General features: G+C 49.5%; 1 protein-coding gene across 16 annotated transcripts in view; it reads right to left on the reverse strand.

Annotated features, from left to right (window-relative positions):
• Positions 1 to 26179, reverse strand: part of Cux1 (cut like homeobox 1) — a 348081-nt gene that overhangs the window by 1344 nt on the left and 320558 nt on the right. For 11 of the 16 annotated variants that reach the window (XM_050127924.1, XM_050127927.1, XM_050127931.1 and 8 more), the window contains one exon: positions 16195 to 25208. In XM_050127924.1, coding sequence (XP_049983881.1) covers positions 24539 to 25208 — 670 coding nt within the window. In that variant the 3' untranslated portion in view covers positions 16195 to 24538. Of the gene's footprint in view, positions 1 to 851; positions 933 to 1604; positions 1662 to 2512; positions 2597 to 4782; positions 4900 to 6414; positions 6528 to 7072; positions 7140 to 7643; positions 7772 to 16194; positions 25209 to 26179 lie in introns of those variants that run through there. The other 5 variants (XM_050127936.1, XM_050127935.1, XM_050127934.1 and 2 more) reach the window with 1 other exon arrangement.

The following is a 26179-nucleotide window of genomic DNA, read 5'->3' on the forward strand; positions in this document are numbered from 1 at the left end:
GTGGTTCCTGATGCTGCAGCCTTTAATGCATACAGTCCACACCTATTTCCCTCTACCTGGTGGATAGAGGCACCACTCAGCACCATGTCCTTGGACTGCCCTCAGCCCACTCTCTGCCTGGGCAGATAGTTGAGTGTGGGCTTTCTCTGGGCAGCCCACTATCTGTTCCCTGAGGGTCTAGTTAGGCCTGCCTTAACCTCCCTCCCACCAATGCAGGAAATGGAACCTGGGCCTCACATATGCTAAGCAGGTATCCTATCCCTGAAGCATGCCCCCAGTCTCTGGGGGTGGGGGGAGATTCTAGACAGGTGCTCTACCACTGAGCCACACCCCAGCCCCTCACTGGGGGATTCTAGGCAGGTGCTCTACCACTGAGCCACACCCCAGCCCCTCACTGGGGGATTCTAGGCAGGTGCTCTACTGCTAAACTATATCTCCAGTCCTCTTTTTACTTTCTGAGAGAAGGCCTCATTAAGTTGTCCTTGAAGATGCTATGTAGCACAGGCAGGGCTTGAACTTGTGATCCTTCTGCTTCAACCTCCCAAGTAGCTGGGATGACAGGCCTTCATCTGCATGCCTATTTCTTCACCCAGTCTTTCCTCAAAGCCCTTCCAGGACAGAGTCCATGGCCTCCTCTTCAAAGTGGCTCAGCTCTCCCCAGCTGGGGGCCTGGTGTTGTTGTTTTCCTTATCTCTAAAGGAGTTTGAGTCCTTGGAGTTGGGGAGGAGACTGTACTGAACTAGAGCTGAGGGTGTGGCACTGAGGAGGCTCTGGAAGTCCTCCACACAGTAACAGTGCCCTGCTGCCCAGAAGAGCCTGGAGACATCCCTGGCTGATGTGTACATGCTCACCAGAAAGACCAGGCAGTGCAGGAATAAGGTGTAGAAGAAGCCAATGGTGCGAGCCATTTTGTTGGAGAGAATCAGGCGTCCCTGCAGGCAAACAAGGGGATAGATGGGCATAGGGTTGCTCTGTGCTCCTTCCTTCAGGGCTCTGCAGGCGGGGGAAGGGGTGGGCTGGCAGCAGGAACCCACTTGCCCCTGTGACAAATGGGGTACTTAGGCTACACAGGTAATTTGTGTGTGTGTGTGTGTGTGTTCATATGCACACGCCCGTGGAAGCCAGAAGCACACTTGGCCTTGACTACAGAGGTCTGCCTGCCTCTGCCTCCCAAGTATAAGTATTGTCCAAGTATTGTCAGTATGCCTGGAACAACTTTTTTTTTTTTTTTTTTTTTTTTTTTTTTTTTTTAAAGCCAAGGTCTCTCCGAGAACGTGGAGTCAGACTGGCCGGCTAACAAGCTGTACATTGCCACCACCACCACCCTAGTGCTGGGGTTCAGGTGCTTGCCATGGCACCAGACTCTTTTACATAGGTGCCGTGACTCAACAAATCCTTTATCCGCAGAGTCACTGATACAGAGTTTCTGATGAATGTGCTTCCTGCAAACCCATCCCCGAAACTACAGGCACCGATGTCCCAGAGGTTGTGTTCTCGAGGTAGATCACCCAGAAGAGGGTCTGTGTGACTTGGGGCTCCTTCAGAAGGGGCTAACGACCAAGGATGTAGGTACATCATGGGTGAATACAGGGATATGGACTCACCATGCCAAGGGTGGCCTTGTCCCAGGGGCTCAGGCCCAGGTACTTCCTCTGCCGCTCCTGAAGACAGAGACATGAAGAGAGGGTCCCACAAAAAGAGATCCCTACCTGTGCAAGACTGCCTGAACATTGATGTCACTTTACCACACTAGAGAGCTACTGGGAACTCCCTGGGTGCCTAATCTGGTGTCACACTCAATATGACAGCCTGGGCTCCCTAACAACCTATGGCCCCGGCCTAGTATCTCCTTCTAACTATAGGGAAGTCCTTCATGGGCAGGGCTTCTGCAGCCTAGGAGGGAGGGAGCTTGGGGTGGCTCCTGTCACCAGTCACCTGCCACAGGCAGTTGTAACCCCTTTGTTAATCTGGTTGACCCTGTAGGTATATTCTGGGTTAACCTGTTCACCAGCGGTTCTCACCTTGTGGGTCACAACTCTTTTGGGGGTCAAACAACCCTTCCACAGAGGTTGCCTAAGACCATCCCACATATTAGATATTGTTATGATTACATTATGATTTGTAACAGGAGCAAAATTACAGCTATGAAGTAGCAACGAAAATAATTGTATGGTTGGGGTCATCACGGCATGAGGAACTGTGTTAAAGGGAACTGTGTTAAAGGGTCGCAGCATCAGGAAGGTTGAGAACCACGGCTGTTCACTAACACACACCTTCCATGGAGACTACACCCGGGCTATGCAGAGATGGCTCAGGCATTCTGGGGGAAGGGGTGGTATGCCTGAGTAGACAGGGCACATGGAGCAGAGGATGCTGTTTTGTGGATGGGACCTAGGGCCTCACCCACAGCAGACAAGGGCTCTGAGTCATGCCCACAGACCCTCACTGGAGGACTCTAGAAGGCACTCTACCCCTGAGCCACATCCCCAGTCCCAGGTCCCTATTTACGAACCCGCTTGCTGAAGGAGGAGAAAGGGTCCAGACGTTCTTCATACTGGGAGGAGTAACGCAGCTCGGTGTCATCGCTGCCACTGCCCTGCATAGGGGAGCAGAGAGACCCAGTCAGTCACCTGGCTTGGGGATCTGGACTCCAGGATAGGGAGGGTTAGAGCTGGGGGAGGGTGCCAGGGTGCCAGTGCTAATGTGGCCAGTGGGGTCTTGAGTTCTCTCCCCTTACTTCCCAACCCCAAGAATGGGGCACAAAACCTCTGGGGAGCTACATCTTAGAAAAGACAGAGAAGAGAGCTGTTCCCAGTGCATGAGGGTGGCTGGGTGTGTGTGTGTGTATGTGTGTGTGTGTGTGTGTGTGTGTGTGTGTCTATGTTCTGGGAACCTTGAACTTCTGGCCTCAAGTGGTCCTCCTGTCTCAGCCTTCCAACAGGTGAGTGCCACTGAGCAAGAGGTTACTGAGAGCCAAAGGGGCAGACAGTACCCTGCAGAAGAGGCACATTGGTTTACAGAGCCTGGGTGCCCTCTAGTGGCCCAGAAAGGGTTCTTGCTTCGATTGAGTGGGAATAGTGCTGTTGGGCCAAGAGTCTTAGGACCATAAAAGTCTTTAAGTTTCCTCCCTCCTTTTCTTCTTCCCTCCCCTCCCCCCTGTGTGTGTGTGCGCGCGCGCGTGTGCACATGGAAGCCCTGAGGTCAGGAGTTATATTCCACGTATCCACTGGGGCAGGATCTCTCATTTGACCTACAGCTTGTCTGTATGGCTAGTCTAGCTAGAGCTTGCCTCTCTGCCTTCTGAATTCTGGAATTACAGGCAGGCTGCCATACCTACATGGTCCTACAGGCTCTCACTTACAGGGGAGTGTGGGATCTGAACTCTTGTCCACAGGCTTGCATGGCAAACACTTTGCCCACTGAACCATCTCCCTAGCCCTTATTACCCACTCTGTCCTTCCCTGAGCTACCGAGAGGGTTTCTGTGCACATGGTGGACCCTGCCAGAGAGGCCTGGGGGCAGACAGAAGCCACCACAACAAACAGGTTTCTAGCCTTTCCTGTTCATTGGTTTTTTGGGGTATACATTATAGGTATCTTTTTATTTTTTTGTTTTTCTAAAATTTATTTTTTATGTACATGAGTGGTTTGCCTATATGTGTACCACATGTGTGCAGTGCCCACAGAGGACAGAAAATGGTGTCTTCCCAACCATTCTTCTTCTTTTTAGACAGAGTCTCATTAGGTAGCCTAGTCTGGCCTCAAATTAGTGAGCCTCCTGCGCCAGCCTTCCACCATCTCCAGGCACTACCATGCTTAGTCAATAAAGAAACAAAACAACAACAACAAATTGTGAGCCAGGTGCAGCGGCCCACGCCTTTGATCCCAGCACTCAGGAGGCAGAGGCAGGCAGATCTCTTTGAGTTCGAGGCCAGCCTGGTCTACAAAGTGAGTTCTAGGACAGCCAAAGATACACAGAGAAACCCTATCTTGAAAAAGAAAATTGCAAGGGGGCTGGAGAGATGGCTCAGAGCTTAAGAGACGCAGCTACTCTTCCAGAGAACCTGAGTTCAGTTCCCAGCACCTGCACAGAGGCTCACAACCTTCACAACTCCAGTTCCGGGGATCCAGTGCTCCCTTCTGCACACATGTAGTGTACAGACATACATGAACGCAAGACACCAGAAACATAAAAGAGTCTTACGATTTTTGTTTTTTTGTTTAGAACACATTAATTCAAAATAAGCATGGTGACACATGCATCCTATCCCAGCACTGGGGAGGTGGAGGCAGGAGGATTGCAGGTTTAAAGCTAGTCTCCGTTACACAGTAACTCTGAGGCCAGCCTGAGGTACACACAACCCTGTCTCAAAAACAATGTCCCATCACATCCCTAGTGCCCAGGGCCTGCCTTACATGTTTAGCATACAAGTGTTAAATCCCCTGTCTAGGGTGAGCTGGCAGACCATCCATGTACCACAGAGGGGTAGCTGGAGCTAGTGAGGCCTTGGCTGGGGACCTTGGACTTGTGCCCTGACTTGTGTGGTAGCTTGCTACCTTCTGGCTGGTTCTGAATGAACCTCTATAGCATTTCTCTCGAGTGGCTTGTTCCATGTAGAGTGGATATCTGACAGGTGTGTGTGCGTGTGCGCGCACGCGCACATGCATATGTGTGTGCACACAAATATCATTTCGAGTTCCCCCAGTGCTGACTACCATCCAATCCTCCCCAATTTGACCTCAAGTGCTCCCCACCTGGTCCCTCTGGGGCTAACAGGCTTACCCGGCCGGGGTAACTCTGCAAGAACTTGATCTTCTCAAAAAGCTTGATGTTGTCAGCGCGTAGACTGTCCAGCTCGCTCTGCAGGGCCTGGATGGTGTGCTGGGCCATGCGGCTCTCCTGTGAATGGAGTCAGGGCAAGGGTGGATGAAGGAGAGAGATGAGGTCTCCATCTGTCAGGACTCTTTCTGTGCCCATGGCCTTGGTGTGTGGGGGATTGAACTCAGGTCCTTGTGTTTGCACATGGAGCACGTTACCCACTGAGCATCTCCCAGCCGCCCATGGTCTTGAACTGCTGACTCTGTTCCCAGAGTCTCCTCTAGAAAGTCCCTTCACAGAAAGGCCAGTTTCTTCATATTTGAATTTGCTATTCGTTATGGTTTGGATATTTTTAAAATAAAAATTTTAAAAGGTTTACTTATTTGATGTGTTGGCAGGTGTGTGTGGTGCCCACGGAGGCCAGAATGGGGTGTTACAGACAGTGGTGAGTTGCCGTGCCGGTGCTGGGAACCACATCTGGATCCTCCATAAGAGCAACAAGTGCTCTTAAGCGGAGACACCGCTCTAGCCTTACTATTCGGATCATGTGCACTCAAAGATCATGTGCAGGAGGCTTAGTCTCCAGTGCTGGGGCACTATTCAGAGGTGAAAGAACCTTAACAAGGTGGGGCCTGATGGGAGGTGTGCCCCTGGAGAGAATACTGAGATTCAAATCCTCCCTGTTCCTTCGCTAGCTGGCAGCTATGAAGTAAGCAGCTTGCCTTGGTCATATACTTCACCACGATGTGCTGCTTGGCCACAGGTCAAGGCAACAGTGACAAACCATCATAGATTGAAAGGTCTGAAACCACAAACCCCCAAACCTTCCATCTGTCGCACCCTGCCTTCTTTCTTTTGCTTGTAGTCCTGGGGATGGAGCCTAGGACCTATGTATGCCAGGCAAGTGTACTGCCCTTGGCTCACACCCCAGCCCCTCACTGGGGGATTCTAGGCAGGGGCTCTACCACTGAGCCACACCCCAGCCCCCTCACTGGGGGATTCTAGGCAGGGGCTCTACCACTTAGCTATACCCCTAGCTCTACCACTGACTTATCTTCAGTCCCTTTTCTTGACAGATGGTCTTGCTAAATTGCTCAGGCTGACTCTGAATTTAATATATCATCCTGCCTCAGCATCTTTAGAAAATGGGGTTATAGACTTGTGCCACCAGTCCTGGCACACAGTTCATTTTGGTGGGGTCTGCCCTACGCGCTCCCGTCCATGCTGCTTCCCATTCTCCAGTGTGCTGCAGCTATTCCTCCATGGCCCGCTGTACCCAGGGGCCCGCCATGCTGCAGTCCCTCACTCCTGTCAAAGCCTATGAGGGTATTCCAGCCAGGCAGTCTGGCGTCCACCGGTCTTGTGTCCTATGTCTCTTTCCTCCAACCCTGGAAAACCCCGCGTGTTCTTTCCTCTGAGTCCCTGAACACTTCTCAAGGCCCCAAGTGGCACAGCCTCCTCGGGACGTCTCAATGGCACAGAACAATCTAATCTTGCTTGTTGACGCATAGGTTGTTTCCCCTGAGCCTGTGCCTTCCCACATTTGTGCATGCAGACTAGAGGCCTCTGAGGGGACAGGAAGCAGGGTGGACTCACAGCCTCCAGCTCTTGGTTCCGGGTGCGGAAACGTTCCCTCTGGCTGGAGATGATGGAAAGTAGGGAGTCCACCTGACCTTCTGGAAGGGTCCCACTGGTTGGCACCGAGGGTCCTAGGAGGCAGCAGGAAATGGCTTGTTGTGTTAGGGCACTGATCACCCACCATCTGCACTGTCAGAGGGCCAGGTCCCAACCTTCCCCTCCCTGTGTCTCTGGTACTTGAACAGGAAGCCTTGCAGCCATCAGGTGAGGTGTGCTGGGGTTGCTCCATCTATGGAACCAACACCAGATCTTTGTGGCCCGAAACGCAATGGCGGAGACGGTGATGGTGGTTGGGGTGGAGGACCACTAAAGCATGAGAACGCTGAGGAAACTGGGGGGCCAGGAGTGGCCCACATCTTTCTGGTTGGCCAGGAAGCCTAGGCTTCTGGCCTGAATGCTGCAGAGGGTGGCTTTCCATCTGTGGCTGGGAGCTCTCCCCCTGTATCTCTTCTCTGAGGTCACTGGTAAACCATGGAGGCAGACACTGCTGGGATGGGCCCCCTTCTTTCTTTGAGGGAGAACTTATACTTTGGGGATCTGAGTTCTCAACATGCACCAGTGCTTTCCCTGGCCCCCAACTCCTTGGGCAAGTGCTAGTCAGCCAGTCTTTCCTCACCATAGAACAGGGCTGTGGCTTCCTTGATGGGTTCTGGAATCTTCTCTAGGCCTTGTTCAGAAGCTCCCTGAAAGATAAAAAGGAAAAGACAAGACTTACTCGAACATTGTGGGATGAACGAATGAACAAATACATTTAATAAAAATTAAAATGAGGGGGCTGGAGAGATGGTTCAGATGTGAAGAGCTTTGGTTGCTCTTCCAGAGGACCCAGGTTTGATTCCCAGCCCCAGAAGGCAGCTCCCAGCTGCCTGCAGCTCCACGGGTACTACAAGCACATGCTGCACAGACATACAGGCCATCAGCTGTGCAGTGGGTCCATGTGACCTTGCTTTGCCCTTGACTAGAGCTTTTAGTGCCTGGACGCAAGCTGGCCTCAGGCCGTAGAGTGCTCTCTGCTGGCTGGAGGAAGATGTGTGGCATCTGCTCTGGGGTTGGAATGAAGGTGTTTTCCGTGGGGCAATGAAACCTCTATGGGGAGGCCAGGGGGACGGCTCTAGTTCAGGAGGCCTGTGCTTTGGGGTTCCAGGACCCTGGGTGGGGCTCAGTGAGCAGGGCAGGCAGAGGCTTACTTCGGCATCAGGCCGCTGGATGGACTGGATGGTGCTGAGGTCCTGCTCCAGGCGGGCAATCAATTCCTTCTGTTCGACAACCTTGGCGGTGGCCTCAGTGAGGCGGATCTGCAGCTCCGCACAGCGCCCTGTGGTGAAAGGAAGAGGCGGCCATCAGAGAAGTCTGGGGCACAGGGATCCTCGGCACCTTCCAGACGCCCCCCCCCAGACTGAAAGCATGAATGCTTAGAGCTCTAGTTGCCTTCTCTACTCCTGCACTGGCCCACAGGCTGGCGCCCTGGATAATTCAGAGGTCGGAGGGAATAGGGTGCAGTAGGGCAGGCAGGGAGCTGTCCCAACTCAGGAACTCACCACAAATGAGGCTTCAGAGGCAATGGTGGAGACAGAGGTAGTGGGGTGACCACTCAAGGTCTCCTGACCTGTAACCCTGTTCTTTTCCTATCCAAGAGCTATGACTTTTATCAAGAAGGCACCCACCCCAACTTCTTGGGTTCTAGAACCCAAGGCCTTGAACATTTAAACATGCTAGAAAAGCTTGTTGCTGCTGAGCCATGCCTTCAGTGCCTCATGGGAGATGCTAGGAGGGTGTTCTACCACTGAGCCACACCCCAGCCCCTCACTGGGGGATTCTAGGCAGGGGCTCTACCACTGAGCCACACCCCAGTCCCTCACTGCGGGATTCTGGGTAGGTGCTCAACCACTGAGCCACACCCCAGCCCCTCACTGGGGGATTCTAGGCAGGGGCTCTACCACTGAGCCACACCCCAGTCCCTCACTGCGGGATTCTGGGTAGGTGCTCTGTCACTGAGGGTTTCCTGTACCTCAAGTTTTGGAAGAGAAATCATCCTTTCTGACTTTTATTCAAAAAAATCTGTTATAGTAGGGAGCAGAGAGATGCCTCAGCTTTTAACAGCTCTTGCAGATGGCCTAAGTTTAGTTTCCAGCATCTGTAACTCCAGTTCCAGGGGATCTAACACCTTCATCTGACCTCCACAGGCACAAGTCACACGTGGTTCACATTTGCACATTCAGAAAAATGTTTCTACACATTAAATAGATAAAGAAGGAAGGAAGGAAGGTAGGTAGGTAGGAAAGAAGGAAGGAAAAAGCAAGCAAGCTGTGACAATAAACTTCACTTAAAGTTCTGCCAAGAGCCACTAGGGGGCACTATGGCCTCAGAAGTCCTGAGGCTCCTGTGAGCCCTGACAGGAAAATGGTTCAAGTACTTGGCCAGCCTTAGTGACTCTCTGGCAAACACTCAAGCAGGAGTGTCTGAGTATGATAGCTGGGCTCTAGGCCACGGGCTGGGGAAAGCCCCCTGTCATCCCAACACACACCAAGCCTTTTCTGCACCTCAAAGTTCTGAGCAGCTGTGGAGAGATGCCGCACCCTTCACAGGACACCCTCGGCCTGTCCCCATCGCATTGCCCGCGGCTCAGCCTGTTCCCATACACCTCCACGTTCTCCACGGCTCAGCCTGTGGACCACAGCGGTAGGTGGTATTGATTGAAATAAGGTGGTAAGGCGGAGGGTGGACCCCAGGGCAAGACCAGGCCATGAGGGACAGCTGTGGATGGCAAGGGTGAGTTTAGACCCTGGTGACCCCCATGGGGAGAGGATACAGTGTCATCGTTTGCTGACCTGGTGTAGACTCCTTTGACCCAGGCTAGTGGAGGGACTGCAGAACCTACTTCCTCACGGTACCTTGCAGACTCAGGGAAGCGGATAGACAGGAGCATTGAGACAGAGGGAAGAGAGCCACAGAAAGCTAACAGGGCTCTCGGCGACATTTACAGAGGAAAGCGGCAGTCGGGTGGAAGGAAGGGATAGGTTCAGTTTCTGAACATCCACGAACTGGACCTTGCCCAGGAATGGTCCTATATCAATGCACCTGTGCCATGGGCTAGAGGGACAGGGCTGAGGGAAGCCTATGGAGAAGCAACTGCCACCCATCCACAATGAACCTGGGTCCCGAGAAGTGTGTAAATCTTCACGGGGACTCACCAGGGACTCAGAGAACCCTCCTGTGTCATTGCTTGGGGCTTGGATCAGAGACCTTGGCCTATTTGTCTTATCTGTCTTCAGTCTGTGGCCATTTCATCGTGGGAGCAACCTGAGGCTCCCAGAGCTGCCCATGGACACAGGAAAGATGTGCAGTGTCCAGAGGGTTCCTGGGAGCAGAAGGCAGGTCCTTGCCTGCGCACACCAGTGACATTCTGGGCATTTGTGAAGTGCCCCGAGAGCAGACCCTCAGGCCTCAGGGAGGCCCAGGCCAGCTCATCTGTGGACAGTGTGTTTAGCTGTCCGGAGACCTTGCCACTATGGCTGTAAATGCTCTCAGATACGGCATCAGCACTGAGGGGATCTGGGCTGGGGTTCAGGCTCTGGAGAGGTCAGCTCTGAAGACATGGCTTTGGGGGCTGTCCAGTGGCCAGTGTGGATGTGTAGCTCAAAGTGGGCACAGAGGAGAGACTAGCAGAAGCTGGGCAGGGAGGCCGAGGGGTGAGGTCAAAGGGACAGGATCTGGGACAGTCTGTGCTGGGACCTATCACTCCACACCAGGATGAGAAGCCTGGAGTCTGTGATGGTTAATAACAGCTGCCAACCTGACAGGATCTGGAAGCAGCTAGCCCACCTCCGGGTGTGTCTGTGACTGAAGAAAGACAGAAGGCCCACCCTGAATGTGGGCAGCGCCATCTGGTGGGCTGGTGTCTCAGACTGGATAAAAAGGAGAAAGTGAGCTGAGCACCAGCACAGGCTTGGCTCTCTCTGCTTCCTGACTGTGGCTGCCATGTGACCGGCCGCCCCATGCTCCTGCTGCTGTGCTTTCTCTCCTACGAAGGACTGGTCTCTCAGAGTCTGCGCCAAATGAACCCTTCCTCCCTGAAGTTCCTTTGGTCTGGCATTTTGGTGTAGCAATGAGAAAAGTAACTGGTATTGCACCCCGCTCGAGGGACCTCAGCTACGGATCTAATGTGGAGAGAATGCTGCCAGTGGCTGCCTTGTTGGTTGGAGGTAGGGACATGCATACCAACGTGTTTCGGTCATCTCTCTAGATGGCATGTGGCAAAAAAGGGAAGGTCCTGAGGTGGAATGTTCCAGAACTGAGCCTGAATTCTAGGCCTGTTTTCTAGGGAGTCCATGGTATTGGGCAAGCTATCTGACTTGGGGAGCCCAGGGAGATTTCAGGGTGGCAGTAGGAGGGGGGGGGTTAGGACCCTGTTTGAACCCAAGAGATGAGGTCTGAGCCTAGACCTGGGACCATCAAATTGGGCAGCAGTTTGGTGTGGCTCTTGAAGTAGTAGGAAGATGTCAATGACTAGGGTATTTGGATCTGGGAACCTGAGACTGGACATGGAGGCTGGAGAGACGCCAGTCTAGGAATGACTGAAGGCAGGGATGGGGGAAAGGCAAAGGCTCTGAGAGATCACAGCTGAGGTGTAACCCTTGGGGGGAGTGTGTTCAGGGTGCAGTGATAGAGGGACAGCCCACAAATGAGGTGGGGGCATGGTGCCCTGAGCTGAAGACTGGGGGTCTGCTGGCATGTGCATGGTCCAGTTCGCACAGGGGAAGCCCAGAGCAGCCAGAAAAGGGGATATGGGCAAGGTGGTGACTGGTGGTGGGGAGCATGCGTGCCTGAGAAAGCATGTTGGGAAGCAAGGAGCATACAGGATGGAGTGTGATGGGGTTGGATGAGTGCCAGAGGGTCTAAGACTTCTTTATCCCCTTACAAAGGTCTGTGGAGCCGCATTTTCCTGCAAGAGACTGGAAGGGCTTCCTAAGAAGGTACATTTCACAGAGGTAAAGAAATAAGAATACTATTGAGGCCAGGGTCTAAGGAAGCTAGACTTTGTTAGTTACAAAGAGGTGAGCATGGTATCTCACACTTATAATCCTAGCGTAGCAGGATTGTGAGTTCCAGGCCAACCTGAGATACATAGTGAGACTTGGTCTCAAATAATACAAGGGCTGGGGTTACAGCACAGCTAAAGCAGTAAGTGGCTGGTAGCATGGCTCAGGGTCTCCCTAGAACACCCCAGTGAGGGACGGGAGTGCTGGAGCACAGCTGTGCAGAACCCCTCCCAGAGGGGCTGGGGGATGCGACTCAAAGGTAGAGTACCTGCCTGGCACGCACGAGGCTCTGGGTCCCATCGCTAGTGCTACAGAAAGAATGGTGACTAGAATCAAGGCACAAGGAGCCCGCAGACAGACCGCGTGCAAGAGCTTGTCATAGGAGTCAGAGAGGCCTAGGGTGCTGCAGTCACAGGCTTTTCTGATGGCAGGGGACCCTGCTGTGTTAAATTAGCTTCTTGCAGGCCATGTAGGGGTTGAGGGCTAGTTAATCAATGCGCACCGTGTCACCTTTACCCTGAATCCACAAGGCCTCACAGACACTGAGAACTGCCCAGTGCACCCATGAGGGTGTCCTTAACAAATTGCCCCTCTGGGTCCCACTGAAGAACTTGTCTGTTCTCCAGTGCCTAACTCTCCAAGACCATCAGTTGGGTTCTGCTGTTCACTGCACCAAACTGGATTTGTCCAGGTCACTCACAACCTCTGCATATTGCTAAGTCTGAAAGTTAGCATCAGTCATGAGCACCAGTTAGCCAACTCTGCCAGGCACACCTTAGTTGGCTGGACACAATTTCTCTCTGCTAAATTTCGAGTGTTATTTGGGCCCAGGATCCACACACTTTCTTATCAGTGCTGGCTACCTCAGACTTTATCTAGATGCCTGGGACTCTCTGCTGTGCATCTCACTTGTCTGTTCATTCGTCTCTCGGAGACAGGGTCTCACTGACCTCGAACTCATAGCAGACTTCTTGCTTCAGCTTCCTTGATGCTGGCTTGATAGGTAGGTGTGCACCACCATGCCCGTCAAACTGTGTTTGGTATTTAAGGGAACGTCTGAGTTTAAACTTGCCTCTCCTTCCTCCCAGGTTCTGCTTTCCACGGTATCAGCCTCCGCTCCCTGGTCTGAGTGTCCTACCAGCTCTTTGTAGATGCTGAGTTATCTATCTAGTAATGGCTCAAACTAAGCCTTAGTCATTGTTGCTGTCCATTATACCTTAGGTTGGGAACTGAATGCAGGACTTCACATATGCTAGACAATCACTCAGCCACTGACATACCTTTTACCCCTCACTGGGAGACTCTAGGCAGGTGCTCTACCACTGAGCCACACCCCAGCCCCTCACTGGGGGATTCTAGGCAGGGGCTCTACCACTGAGCCACACCCCAGCCCCTCACTGGGGGATTCTAGGCAGGGGCTCTACCACTGAGCCACACCCCAGCCCCTCACCGGGGGATTCTAGAGAAGTGCTTTGCTTCTGAGCCAAACCTGCAGCCCTTCCATTTTGGGCCCCACATGCTCTTAAAATGTTCTAGCAGGGCCAGACTCAGCTCCCTACTTCATGGAACCATGGTGAGCAGGAGCAGACACTAACATGCTTTGCCCTCTCACCAGTGCTGGCCAGTCACTGGGATATTCTATTAAATGCAGTGAACAGAATGAGCGCAGACAGCTCTCTTGTTCCAATACACTGTGCAGCCCCACCCTGTATTCTGTAACTACTTTCTCGGAGCGTTCCAAATGCTGTGACCCTTTAATACAGTTCATGTTGCAGTAACCACCCTAACCATAAAATTATTTTGTTGCACTTCGTAACTGTAATTTTGCTACTGTTATGAATAGTGATATGCAGGAAATCTGATGTATGACTCTGAAGGGATTGAGACCCCACAGGTTGAGACCTGTATTAAGGTCTCTAATTTGATACAGACCCACTCACTTATCCTTAGGGAAGGCAGTATGACCTATTCCTGGAGGCTGGCAATGTGCCTGCAGTGGGTGAGTCTCCCAGCTGCAGCCTGAAACCTTTCTATCTGTTCTTGCCTCCCAAGCTGGCAGTTTATAAAACAGCTCTACAAAACCACATGTCGTGGCACATGCCAAGAGACAGGAATCCAAGCACATGGGAGGTGCAGGCAGGAGGATCAGTAGTTCGAGGCCACCCTTACCTATACAGCAAATTCCATACGAGTCTGGGTTATATAAGGCTACATACTAACCTTAAAACAAACAAGAGGTAATATTCAGTTGGTAAAGTGCTTGCCATTCTCAGAACCCACAATTTAAAAAAGCCAGGCACGGAACTGGAACAATAGCTCAGTGGTTAATAGCACTGGTTGCTCTTGCAGAAGACCTAGGTTCAATTCCCAGGCCCCACATGGTGACTCTCAACCATCTAGAACTCCAGTTCCAATACCCTCTTTTGGCTTCATTGGGCACCTGGCATGCACATGGTGCAAGGCATATATGTGCAGGCAGAATACCCACACATACACATACAATAAGAAAAAATCTAAAAAGGGTGCAGTGGTGAGCTTGTAATGCCACCCAGGTCTGGACAGATGGAGACGGGCAGAGCCTTGGGGCTCCATGGCTACACAGTTTAGCTCCAGGCCAGTAAGAGTAACTTTAAGGGGCTGGAGGGATGGCTCAGAGGTTAAGACTGCCCTTCCAGAGGTCCCGAGTTCAATTCTCAGTAACCACACGGTGGCTCACAACCATCTGTAATGAGATCTGGTGCCCTCATCTGGCCTGCAGGCATCTATGCAGGCAGAGTACTGTATACATAATAAATCTTTCAAAAAAAAGTTTCCGTGGGAGGGGTTGGTGCTTGGAGACAATGGTAGTGAGACAGTGATAATTGTGTCCCTTGAGTGTCTGAGGGTGGCACTTGGTTCTGAACTGGAGGGTGCAGATATACATGTAGGCAAAACAAATACATTAAAAAAAGAAAGATGCTGGGTGGTGGTGGTGGTGCACACCTTTAATCCCAGCACTCGGGAGGCAGAGGCAGGCGGATCTCTGTGAGTTCGAGACCAGCCTGGTCTACAAGAGCTAGTTCCAGGACAGGAACCAAAGCTACAGAGAAACCCTGACTCAAAAAACAAACAAACAAAAAAAAAAAAAAAAAAAAAAGGAAAGAAATCTTAAAAAGACTTTTAATATGGTCGTGGAATATTACTTTAACTATATAAAGGTGTGTTACATTTGTCTATGCTGTGGAATATTACTCTAACTATGTAAAGGTGTGTTACATTTGTCTATGTTGTAGAATATTTAACTATATAAAGGTGTGTTACATTTGTCTATGCTGTGGAATATTACTTTAACTATGTTAAGGTGTGTTACATTTGTTCATGCTGCATTTGTTTAACTATGTAAAGATGTGTGACTAAGCTAATAAAAAGCTGACTGGCCAATAGCTAGGCAGGAGAGGGATAGGTGGGTGGGGCTGGAGGGCAGAGAGAATAAGTAGGAGGAGGAATCTAGGCTCCAGAGAGAATGAGGGAGAAAGAGAGGGAGACCTGGGGCCAGGCAGCCAGAAACGGGGTTGCTTTTTTTTTTTACAATTACCATTTGCTGAGAAGGCTGCCAGTATGGAAATATTCCTTTTGTATCTAAGCCTTTTATGTTAAAACTACAGGCCTAAGGCCTGAATGTTTATGATCTTTGGGGAAGATTTCACTCTTCTAAACAGGACTGGTAAGCAACTTTGACAAAAGATATCCTACCTCCCGACAGAGTTCACCTTGTCCGTTGTAACATCATCAGGTGCCCCACAAGAAACACCCTGTGATGTCATTCAAATCCCTTAGCAACCCTGAAAGATGATCCCTTCAGCACTCACCAGCTTCCCCTATTTGACTATTATAAAAGCTAGACAGAGTGACACTCTTGAAGGAGCCCACCCCACGTTTGCTGCCTTCCCAAGCACCTCTTTTTCTCTTAACATTTGTGTTTAAAATCTGAATTGACAATGTTGGGGCCAGCAAGACGGCTCAGTGGGTAAAGGTGTTTGCCACCAAGCCTGTTGATCAAAGTTTGACCCATGGGTGGAAGGAGAGAGATGACTCCCATTAAGTTGTCCCCTGACTTCCACAGGTGACACCCATGTACCACATACATATATACATATTAAATACAAATAAAAACAATCATTTAATAAACCTCAGTTCTGCTCCTACTATCTTATCCTGAATTCTTTTCTGCAGGGAAGCCAAGGATCTGGTTTTACCTGAGTTGAGGTCCCTAAAGATAACAATTCCTTAGGCTAATAAGGGTGACAACTCTATCTCTGTCCTTGTCACCCTTGACAGTACTCGGAGGTGAGGGCCACACACAGCAGCAGCAGAGGCCAGTGGCCCTCATAACATGCCTGTAGGACAGCTCACAGTGTCCCCTTATAGGGACAGACAAGGAAGGAGGCGGATGCCAGACTAGGTGGTTCAAAGATACAGGGCAGGGAGTGACACAAACAGGCAGAAAGGCCTTCTGGATACTCTCACTGGGTATAGGAACCTGCCAGCACCCAAATCTACTACAACCTAGGCTTCGGCCTGCATTGCCTGAGAACCATGTGACAACAGGCTATGCAGGAAGTGAATGGCGATTCTCGAGGACTCCACTGGACCCATGTCTAAGAGTCTGTTGCCATTCTTCAGGCCGGAGAAATCTTCAATAAAAACAGCCCACACGCACTTGTGTTTGTATAAAAGATATTTACTTCAATTATCACACCTAGGGTGCTAGTGAATAATAATACATGGTGTGAGCTTCGGTGATATTGCTTCTCCGTATCATAATAGGGACCGTTGGACAGTGCAGAGAACAAACATTTCGTATGGCTAACCAAAGACAAGAAGGACGACGCTGAGGGGCCGACGGGTGCCTCCCCCACCCCCACGCCAGCCGGAACCAACTCTTATTAAATGTAGAAAACAAATCGCAAGAAAAATTAAGATGATAGGAGATGGTCACAGCAACACAAGGCTTCTCAAAACTACTTGTACAAAAAAAGAGAGACACACACATCTTTTACAATTTTTTTCTTCCTCTCGCTTCTTTTTGGTCAATTAGGTCTTGGTAAGGATTAAAATTAAAAAAAAAAATCTGTGATTGTATTAACACACAAGCTGTATAAACACCTAAGACTTAGTGCCTGACAGAAAGAAAAAGTAAATACTGCTAAAATGTAACACATGATGGGACTGAGGAAGGGCTGACTTGTGTCTTGTGCTGTGTGTTAGTAGTCTAGAGGAGGGTGGTGCTACCCGCTCTCCTAGCAAGTAGTTATTGCACAAACGCAAAGAGCTAGGTTTCTTGTTCTGTGGGAAGGGACTCAGGGAAAACCACAAAGCTGATTCCTCCCCACTGTCAGCTTGTAACAAGCTAGTCTCGAAATGCCTGAAGGTTTTTTGTCAAATGCATTCTCATGTTTCTAAAATGTCCGGCATTTTTCTGAGGCAGGGGCAGTCTCCGAGGGTGGGGAATGAGACATCTATTTTGTGTGTGTGCCTGTGCACACACACATGCGGGGTGTGTGGGGGGAGAGAACTAGAGAGACGAAGAGAGAGAAATACATAGACTAATCAAGAAAAAAAAACACCCTTGGGGAACTGGGACAATTTTATTGGAGAACTTTTACCCCCAAAGAGATGAGTGGGACTCCTCTCCCCCCAATTTCGGAGAATGGGAAAAATATAGCACAGAAAAAAACGTGGACTGTACCTCAGTGGACTGTTTGGGTTTGTAAAGGCAGGTATCCGGCCCTACCTAGGGTGTGAGCAGGCCCCTTAGCCTCTCCCTGGGGTGAGTCTCCTTTTAAAATTTGCCCCCTCCCGTGAAGGTAACCACATACCCCCACCCTCTGCTGAGCAAGCAATGGGGGTTTCTTGCTGCCTGTATTTCCAGCCACAGAAAATCCTTCCTCCATTTTTCATGACATGAGAGGGTAAAGGGTTCTTTCAACCCATGAACTAGGTGTGTACCCTCCAGCCACATCCAGGGCTAGGAAATACCTGTTGCCTTGAAAGATGCCTTTTGACTAACTTTGAATGCAAGGAAAGACAGCTGACAATGAAAACCAAAGATATGGCAACCCGTGGGGACCACTGAGAAATCACTTTCCAGTTCTGGACGACAGCCTTGGCCAGACCGCCGGCCTCTTCCCTGATCCAGGCTCGCCGAACCTTCATGAACCCAGAAGTCTTAACAGAGGCTCTAGGAGGCTTTGGGGGAACTTGAACTTGGCTTTTCTGTTTTCTCACTGCATTATAGCGCCTCTGGAAGCAATTCTCCCGCCCAGTGCTGCCTGACATGGTAACTTTGTTCATCAACTCTCAGTTGAACAGTTATATAAGTAGAGACCGCCAGTTTTTGAGTGGCTACCAGGGAGACAGGTGTCTGATTGTGCTGGAGGACTCCCTTCTGTCCCTCATACCTCCCACCTCAGTTCCCCAGACCTTTTCAGACTCTGGGGTGGGGAGAAAAGAGGTGGGGAGTAAGGGACAGTAACCACTGGAGTGACAGCAAAAGCATTCGTAACAACAACACAAAATGACAACACACTCCTGATAAGTACTTAAATGATTAACCTAATAATAAATTAGAAGAGAATAGATAGAAATATTTTTTTCTTCTTAAAGAAACATCCTTTTATAATCACCCTCGAGTACGCTGACAGATCAGTAGCAGTCGGTCTATCTCCACAAAGAGAGGGTTAAGTGCTTCAAGGGTCAACTGTGGGGTCAGGCATTTGGGAAGGTTCCCCAGCTGCTGGAACCCAGGCAGCCATGACCCAGGGCTCAGGGCTGAGCCTCAGTGGCCAAGGTAGGCCAGCTTGCCCATCGGTTCATGAACACACAGAACTACAGTGAACATACTCATCCACGACCTGAATCGATCCTGGTTCTAAAGCTTACTTAGGAGTTCATTTGGTGTGCAATAACGCTATCTTTTTCAAAAAGAAAACAAAATAACCCCCCCCAAACAAAAGCAACAACATGACTTCCATTGCACAGAGCTTTGACACAGAGCCATCTATTAAGTGCTTCCTGTTTAAAGCAAACTACAAAAAAATAAAATAAAACAAACAACAAACAAAAGATAATTATGGATTGGGAAAAAAAAAATACCAAACTAAAGCAGCCCCGTGCCACTTGGATGTGTCTTGCTGAATGGTGTCCTATTTTGCCAACGGAAGTCCCAAACACTTCCTGGCGCTGTGCTTCTGATATATTTTCCATAGGGATAGAGGAGTGGTATTGGGATTTAAGGCACCTTTCCTTTCTGATCACAGAAAGCTTAGTACATAGCATATTTGTGGTAAAAATTAAAGCCAGAACACTACAAAATTACAGTAACAGACTCTATTTAACATGAGCAAACTAAACCCATCTACAAAAAGCAACTCAAAGGCATTTGAAATTTGAATAACCGAGGGATGGGGCATGCACATTCATGCATAATCTAATGTCTTTCTCTCATTAGCCCCCTCCCCCTCATTCTTGGCAACAATGCTGAACTTTTCAAGTCAGCATTTCAAAGGAGACCAGGAGCTTTGGAAATGTCTTGTTAAAGCTAAATGTCACTTTGTCCAAAAATGAAAACTCAATATGCCACTGAAGGCGTGGCCATGGGATCTTTGGAGGGGAGGTGGCAGGAATGGGGTAGGGGTGGGCAAGGGGGCGAAGAAGCAGGTCCTCAAGTGGAACACTGGGGAATCCTGGCTTTTCTTTTGCTGTTCCTGAACTCCGTTCTGGCACTGGTTGAGCCTGAGGTCTTGGGTTGAATCCTTTGCTGAGGAGCTTGTCCCTACCCTCACTTTCTGGTTAGTTTCCATCTATAATACACTGGCAGAAGTAATGAGAATGAAATTTTCTCAAATTAGTCCATTCTCTTAGCATGCAATTTTACTGGTCAGTCTGGCATACAGGACCTCTGGGAGCTGGAATCAAGCCAGTTAAAGAGTCTCAGGCCACCTGGGACAAACATTGCCGGAGTGGCCACAAAGCCTTCCCCTGAATCAGTAAAGCCTTAGAGAAATTGCAGAGGCAGCTATGCCAGGTGAATTCGATAGGGACAACAAAACTAAGCTCCCTATGTCCTACTAGGGCACTTTGGCCACTAGAGCAGGTATAACTCAGATCCACCATCTGTCCTGGGAGCTGCTTTTCACCCAGATGGAACAAAAACTAGCACGCTCTTCTGGGAAGTAAAGACCAGGTCTGCATGATAGGGAGAAAGTCCAATGGCCTCTCCTGTCCTGGGGATACTTGTGTTTGTAAAGTAGAGTTCCTGGCAAGGTTGCAGGGCTAGATACAAGAGATGTGTGCTTATGTCCTCTGGGGATAACCTCTGGCCAAAGGAATGGCTGTGATGGAGTTTGACAGCTGTGTGGGAAGGAAGGCAGAGAGAAAGACAAGAATTTCTGAGGCTAGAGACCACCCCTGTCTACAGACCCAACAGCTGCTGGAGTTCCAAGAACAGCTGAAAGCCAAGAGAAAAATCCCTGCGCTTAGCCGACTTCAGATACCACTCCAGGATGTGCTGACGGAAGGAGGCAAAAAGCCCACCTGCCAAGCTGAGATGATCTGTCAAGCTTGCAGCCCCTTGATCCCCCCTCTTCCCAGGCTACTTGCCTCACAGATCTGAGAGATGTCAAGTGGTGAGGTAGAAGACAGATGAGGGAAGACAATGAAGAAGGGACAGGAGTAACATAACCAAAGAGCCTTCAACTCCCTTGCTCTAGCCCATCTTCTCTAACAAGGATGGCTGACAGCCTCAGGGAGCTGACCTGGAATGATTACAGGTACCAGCAGCAGCACAAGCCTGTGATGGGGAGCAAACCATTGCACAGGATGCTCAGGGTCCATTGAGACCTCCTTTGTAAGAAAACACCACTATGGAGAACAAAGCTATCTAGTCTTCTGTGGCAGGGAGGCACCTGTGGTGCAGGTCATCAGCTCTCCAGCTCCCCAGTGCCTAGGCAATGCCTAGAGAGTGCCCCTTGGCATTGGACACAAGCTGCTTCCTGCTGGACTTGCTCATGAGCTCCACAACTGAACTTAGCTCTGGCTACAGAGGCAGATGAGTTATGTGGGTAGCAATAGGCAGAGACTCTAGGACACAAGAGCCCAGAGGAATACTCAGCACATAGCCCTGCTGTATTCTGGGCCATCTACCAGATGTGGCTTTAAACAGGAGAAGAGAGAGACACACTGACTAGAGGAAAGCGTAACTGGGAGACACCTGAGTTTTGCAAAGAGAAGATCTGTCCCAAGGAGGATGACAGCTGTCCTCTTTCGCCTCATTTTCAAAGTGGTGTGGCTGGAGTTCTAATACTACATCCCAGAGAGTCTGCACTGATTCCAACCCAGGATACAGTCATAAGCCACTTGTGATATTTTTCAGGTGGCTAGCTAAGAAATAGTCAACTTCCGCTAAGTGCCTTTTTTTTTTTTTTTTTTTTTTTAAGTAAGAGAGAGGTCTAGTGGACAGAGATCAAACATCTCCACTGACTAAAGTTTCGGGGAGGAGGTGACTGGGAGCCAGGTCAGAGTGGAAGCAAGTGGGCAGGCGTCTAAGAACCTACATGCCTATTACTTCGGATGCCACAAGGGGTCTTGGGCATGAATAAAGAGGCATCAAGGGGCCTGATGTGAACACTGATTTTATGGTGGGCTCCCACTTAGCCAGCTGGATAATGGCATGATAACTAGTTAGGATTGCTGCCTCTAATTAAAGAGAAAGGCATTTAGAATGAGCAGTGGCTTGTGATGAAGTGTTAGTGTTTATATGGAACCATTCTCCCCTGGGGGAGAAGCACACTCAGCTTTGTAAGCTGAGAGAGTGTAAAGAGGGTGGCTGGCTGCCTGTGGGAGCTGCTGCTTGGATCTCCAGTCAGCGGAAAGTCACCGCATGAGGGAGCGCTGTTCAAGGCACTTGAATATTGCTTTTCAAGATGAAAGATGAACCCTTGGACTCAAACTGGGAAGGGAAGGAGGATCTGATGAGGAGGGAGATGTAACCCCCGCAGGTTTCTGTGTTGTTACTAGCAATTCTTAGAAAGACTACAAACAGTGCTAGCTTAACCCCAAACCCCATCAAGTTGGGATCTCAATTAAAATAATAATAATAATAATAAATAAGAGAAAATACAAATACAGAACTCAAGCAAAAACCTAACCAAGTGATTGTATCGAGCACCCAGATGGAGGTCTGGCACAAGAGACAGAATGGAAATCAGTAAGAACCTAGTTAAAGAAACAAAAATGACTAACTTGCTTGGAAGAGCCAAAGGCTGTCTTAGACTGCTACCGTATGGCCCCCAGGATGGAACAGAACTTGACTTCCATTTCCTCAAGATTTAACACTGGTTAAGTAACAGTCACACCTTTAAAGCGAACACACTACCCTCTTCAGTCCTGCTAACTCTGCTTCTCATCCTAGTGAAAATGAGCGGTTTAAGGTCCATCACCCATGATGACAGATTCCCTCAAGGGTTTTGTGGAGGGGGTACAATGATCCCACCAGTGACACTGCTCCATGTCCCTAATGGGTCCCTGGTGTGAATGAGCTCTTCCTCACTCAATATCCCTGCACAGAGCCTGGTCTGACTCAGTTTTCTCCTTCTGTCTCTTCACTGTGAATTCTCTTCTCACTGAACCAGATCTCAAGTGCAGAAGACCATCCAAAGACAGAACAAAGGGGTCTACCTCCCAGCCTCCTAGAGCCTCCTGGAAACTTCTCATTCATGAAAAGGCATTGTTTTTAGTGTCGTGACTCTTATAGTTTGTGAAAACTCCAACTAAGGGCTTGCAGCTGCAGGTTGAAAGACTGTGAATGAAAATATATAAGCTCCAAACATCATGCAAGAAATGTGGTTTCACATCTGACAGTCAAAGCCTACAAGCTAAGAATAACAAGCACACTGAGGTGTAATAGCGGGAGATACTTTTAAAATTAGAACTCCCTCCCACCCTCCCAAATAAAAAAAAAGTACTATTAATTAATTAAACTTAAGAAATAATGAATGCACCATTAAAATGTCATCCAAAGATGTTGACCTAAGACAAAAGTTTCAATGATACACAATACGGTCAAAAAGTTTTCAATCAGTAATATACAGTATGACAGCTACATCTTGTAAATTATACCCAATACTGCCGGCAGTCTATCCCTCTAAAGAATATTTGCCCCTTTCATCCCTTCCTAACAATCAGATAATAAAATACAGCACCTATAAATAAGCAAAAAAAAATATATATATATACCGAAATCATCTATTGTTAGTTTAAAGGTATGGCAATAAGGAGTCTAAATTAGCAAAACCTGTAGAAGCCATGACTGATAAACCAGCTTATTGAAAAAGGTGGCAGTAATGCACTCTATGTGTGCACAGGTACTTAAGAAAATACACAGACGTATAAAATTGCACACACACACACACACGCACACTCTCATCCACCTCTATACTCACGCATATACACATAGACAATGGGAGGAATCAAGAGACAAGTTAGACTTTTGATTTGTACTTAGACTGCCCTAAACTGTGCATTAAAAAACAAAACAAAACAAAACAAAAACTTGTGAGAGGAGAAAAGAATGAAGGGCCAATGGTCTAGTCTGGAATTGAAGTGTCACCATTTTGGTGAGTTTGGGCCGTTTCTATAGGGATGGAAATAGAGCCCAGACTGCTGCATTCTCTCTTCTGCAGGGAAGGAAGCTTCCCACGAGTAGACAGGGTTATCAGTGCTTGTGGTGGGAAGGGGACGGGGAGAAGAGAAAGAAGAGAGAGCGAGCGCATGGATGCGTCAGCCCTGCCCAAGCCCAGGAGCATCTTCTCCTGGGGGCTCAGTCTGTCAGGTGCCCTGGAGAGTGGCGTGAGGTGAGGTGCCTTCTGTGCTAACGAAAGAGGAACAGACAGTTGCCTGTACATGGAGGGACTAACTGCTGTGACCTTGCGGGCCTACATTTTCCTTCCTTCCGACGTTTGCACATGAGCAAATGTGCCAACACAGATGCAGACACCATAAACAAAATGAACCGGTACATGCTACAGTTCTAACTTGTCTCCTAAACCTCCGAGATATGAGGTCTGATCAGCGTGCTCTGCGGTTAGAGGTTAAAAAGCAGATTATAAAATACCTAGATTCGGATCTTTCTTTTTGTCCTGATTTGGCCTAGAATGGAGTGTATTAAACAAACTCTGGCCAGCAAAAGCCCAGAGTCAGTTAAAGCTATGGATCAATGTGCACTACATGTCAGGATTCTATTTACGTACAAGAAAACACTACGTCAGCTACCACAAAATCAGATATTTTTCCTGATGTGACTTTTTTTTTCTTTTTGTTAAAAAATATGTGGAGTAAATGTGTTTTATTTTAATTCAAAGTTTCAAACGAGAAGATTCTTTTCTTGAAAATATTTAGGAATCCAAACTAGTGTGTTTAGAGTCGGTTTGACTGTGCAATCTCTTAGTGGCAACTGAACAGCTACAAAAACTTTCTTTTTTAATTTTTCTGAAAAATCCCCCCCTTCCTGGTTTAAGAAGATAATAGTGTATTATCGCTCTGAAGCCATTAGATGGCAGATAAAAAGCCCCCTTTTAATATGTGGGTTTGATTTTTTTTTTTTTAAAGCCCACACGAAAGAGGAGGGCACAAGGCAAAAGCTGTAAAGAGTTATTCCAGAACCTGTGGAAATCACTTAGGGCAATTAAAAAAAAAAAACACTTCAGGGTACAAAAAAGCTCGACTACACATTTCCGTTTTCTTCCTTGAAAACACAACATAGATTGGGCTTAATGCTCCTTTGTTTTCTATATGCACCTTGGCCTATGGCGATTTTGCCCTGTGGCCCGCAGGGCGGAAGTGCGCAACACGTCCAGGCCTCGGGTCGGCACTGCCCTCCACGCACCCGCCTGCCCCAGCCCACTACTAGCCAGTGCTGACTGGGCCTGGCGGGGACCTGCTAGGCGCAAGTAGGCCTGGCTAGGCCCGGCGAGGCCCTGCTGATCAGGCCAAGAGGCCCGGCGCCCTCAGAACTCCCATTCAATGGGCTCCTCCCGGCTGGCAGCCTTCTCCAGGCGGTGGATGATGCTGTTCAAGTTTGCGGCCTTCTTTTTGCGGACCGGGTTGTCCCGGGCACCTGCTGCCTCAGGCAGGCCGAAGAGGCTCTGCAGTGAGCTAGGCCTTCGTGCAGGCGCGTTGGCGGGTGCACTGGTGCTTGGCAATGCAGAACTCCTCTCTGCAGGGCCCGCCCTACCCGCCCCAGGGGCCTCGGTGGCCTTCGCAGTGGCTGAGGTAGCGGCGTCCTCTCCGGCCGCTGGTGCGGCGAGGTTTGGCACAGGCGCCGGGGTGTCGGTGAGGCCTTCGGGCGGTGGCCTAGGCCTGCCCGCATCTTCACCGTCGTCCTGTCCTGGGGTCGCTGAGGATAGTGGCTGCGCCTTCGCCTTCTCAGCAGGCTGCGTTGCCTCTTCCTGGTCGGCCGGGGCTGCGGCCACCTCTGCCGGCCCTCCCTGAGACTTGGTGGCTACTGTAGTGCCACCTGGCTCCTCTACATCAGCCGCCTCCACACCATCACAGCTGTCACCTTCTGAGCTGGGTGCGATGCGGCCACTTCGGGCCGAAGGTGAGTCGCTGGCACCGGCCTGGCCCTGGCTTCCGGCTTGAATCTCCTCAATGAACAGTTCTCTGCGGATTCGAGACCTGCAAGACACAAGCGAAGGCCCTGTGAGGTTCCTGTGCACAGGCCCGGCTTTACTTCTGTGCACGGCACCTTCTCTCTACCACACACTTAATTTTTTTGAGATAAGATCCCTTATCCCAGACTAGCCTTGGACTTGTTAATTAGTTACAAGCGACCTTGAGTTTCCAGTCCAGCAGCCTGCATTTCCCCAGGGCTGGGGTTCCAAGTGTGCACCACCTTTCATGGTTTACGTGGCTCTGGGGAGAGAAGTCAGGGGTCTGAGCATGTGAAGGAAGCACTCCATCAACTGAGCTACATTCCCAGCCCTATTTTAATTTTTGAAACTGGGTCAGGATAGTCTCGATTTTGGCTCACTTAGTCTGGCCTTGAACAGAGGATCCTCCTGTTCCAGCCTCCAGAGGACTGGAATTCCATGGTGTAGTTACTGGCTGGCCCATTTCTTCCAGCTCCATCTTATTCTGATGGTCCATTAACCAGCTGCTTCCACTGTGTTGCAGCAAGCATGGTTCCTGGCATGTGATCATATTCACTGACTAAATAAATGAAACTTCGTTGGAAAGCCATTTATTGGATGTAACCCAAGGTGGGAATCTTGTAACTTCAGCTCTGAGCCAGAGACTTCTGTCAGGCCTCTACCCAATGGTGTATTTTCAACTGATTCCCTACTCTTAAGGGAGCAGACTCAGTGGGGAAGTTAGTTGATTAAGAAGGAAGGAGACTAAATATATGCTTTTGTTAAATGTGAATGGGTTTTTGCCTGTCTATATCTGTGTGTACCATATGTGGGCCTGGTGCCGTTGGAGGTCGGAAGAGTGTGTTGGCTCTCCTGAAACTGGAGTTACAGACAGTTGTGAACCGCTATAGGGGTGCTGGGAATCAAACCAATGTCCTCTGGAAGAGCAGCAAGTGCTCTTAACTGCTAATCTATATCTCTCTAACCCCTGAACCAAGTGTGTATATGTAAATATAT

The sequence above is a fragment of the Alexandromys fortis genome, unplaced genomic scaffold, assembly GCF_014885135.2.
Source record: "Alexandromys fortis isolate MF-2015 unplaced genomic scaffold, M_Fortis_MF-2015_v1.1 scaffold_291, whole genome shotgun sequence".
NCBI classification, from domain to species: domain Eukaryota; kingdom Metazoa; phylum Chordata; class Mammalia; order Rodentia; family Cricetidae; genus Alexandromys; species Alexandromys fortis.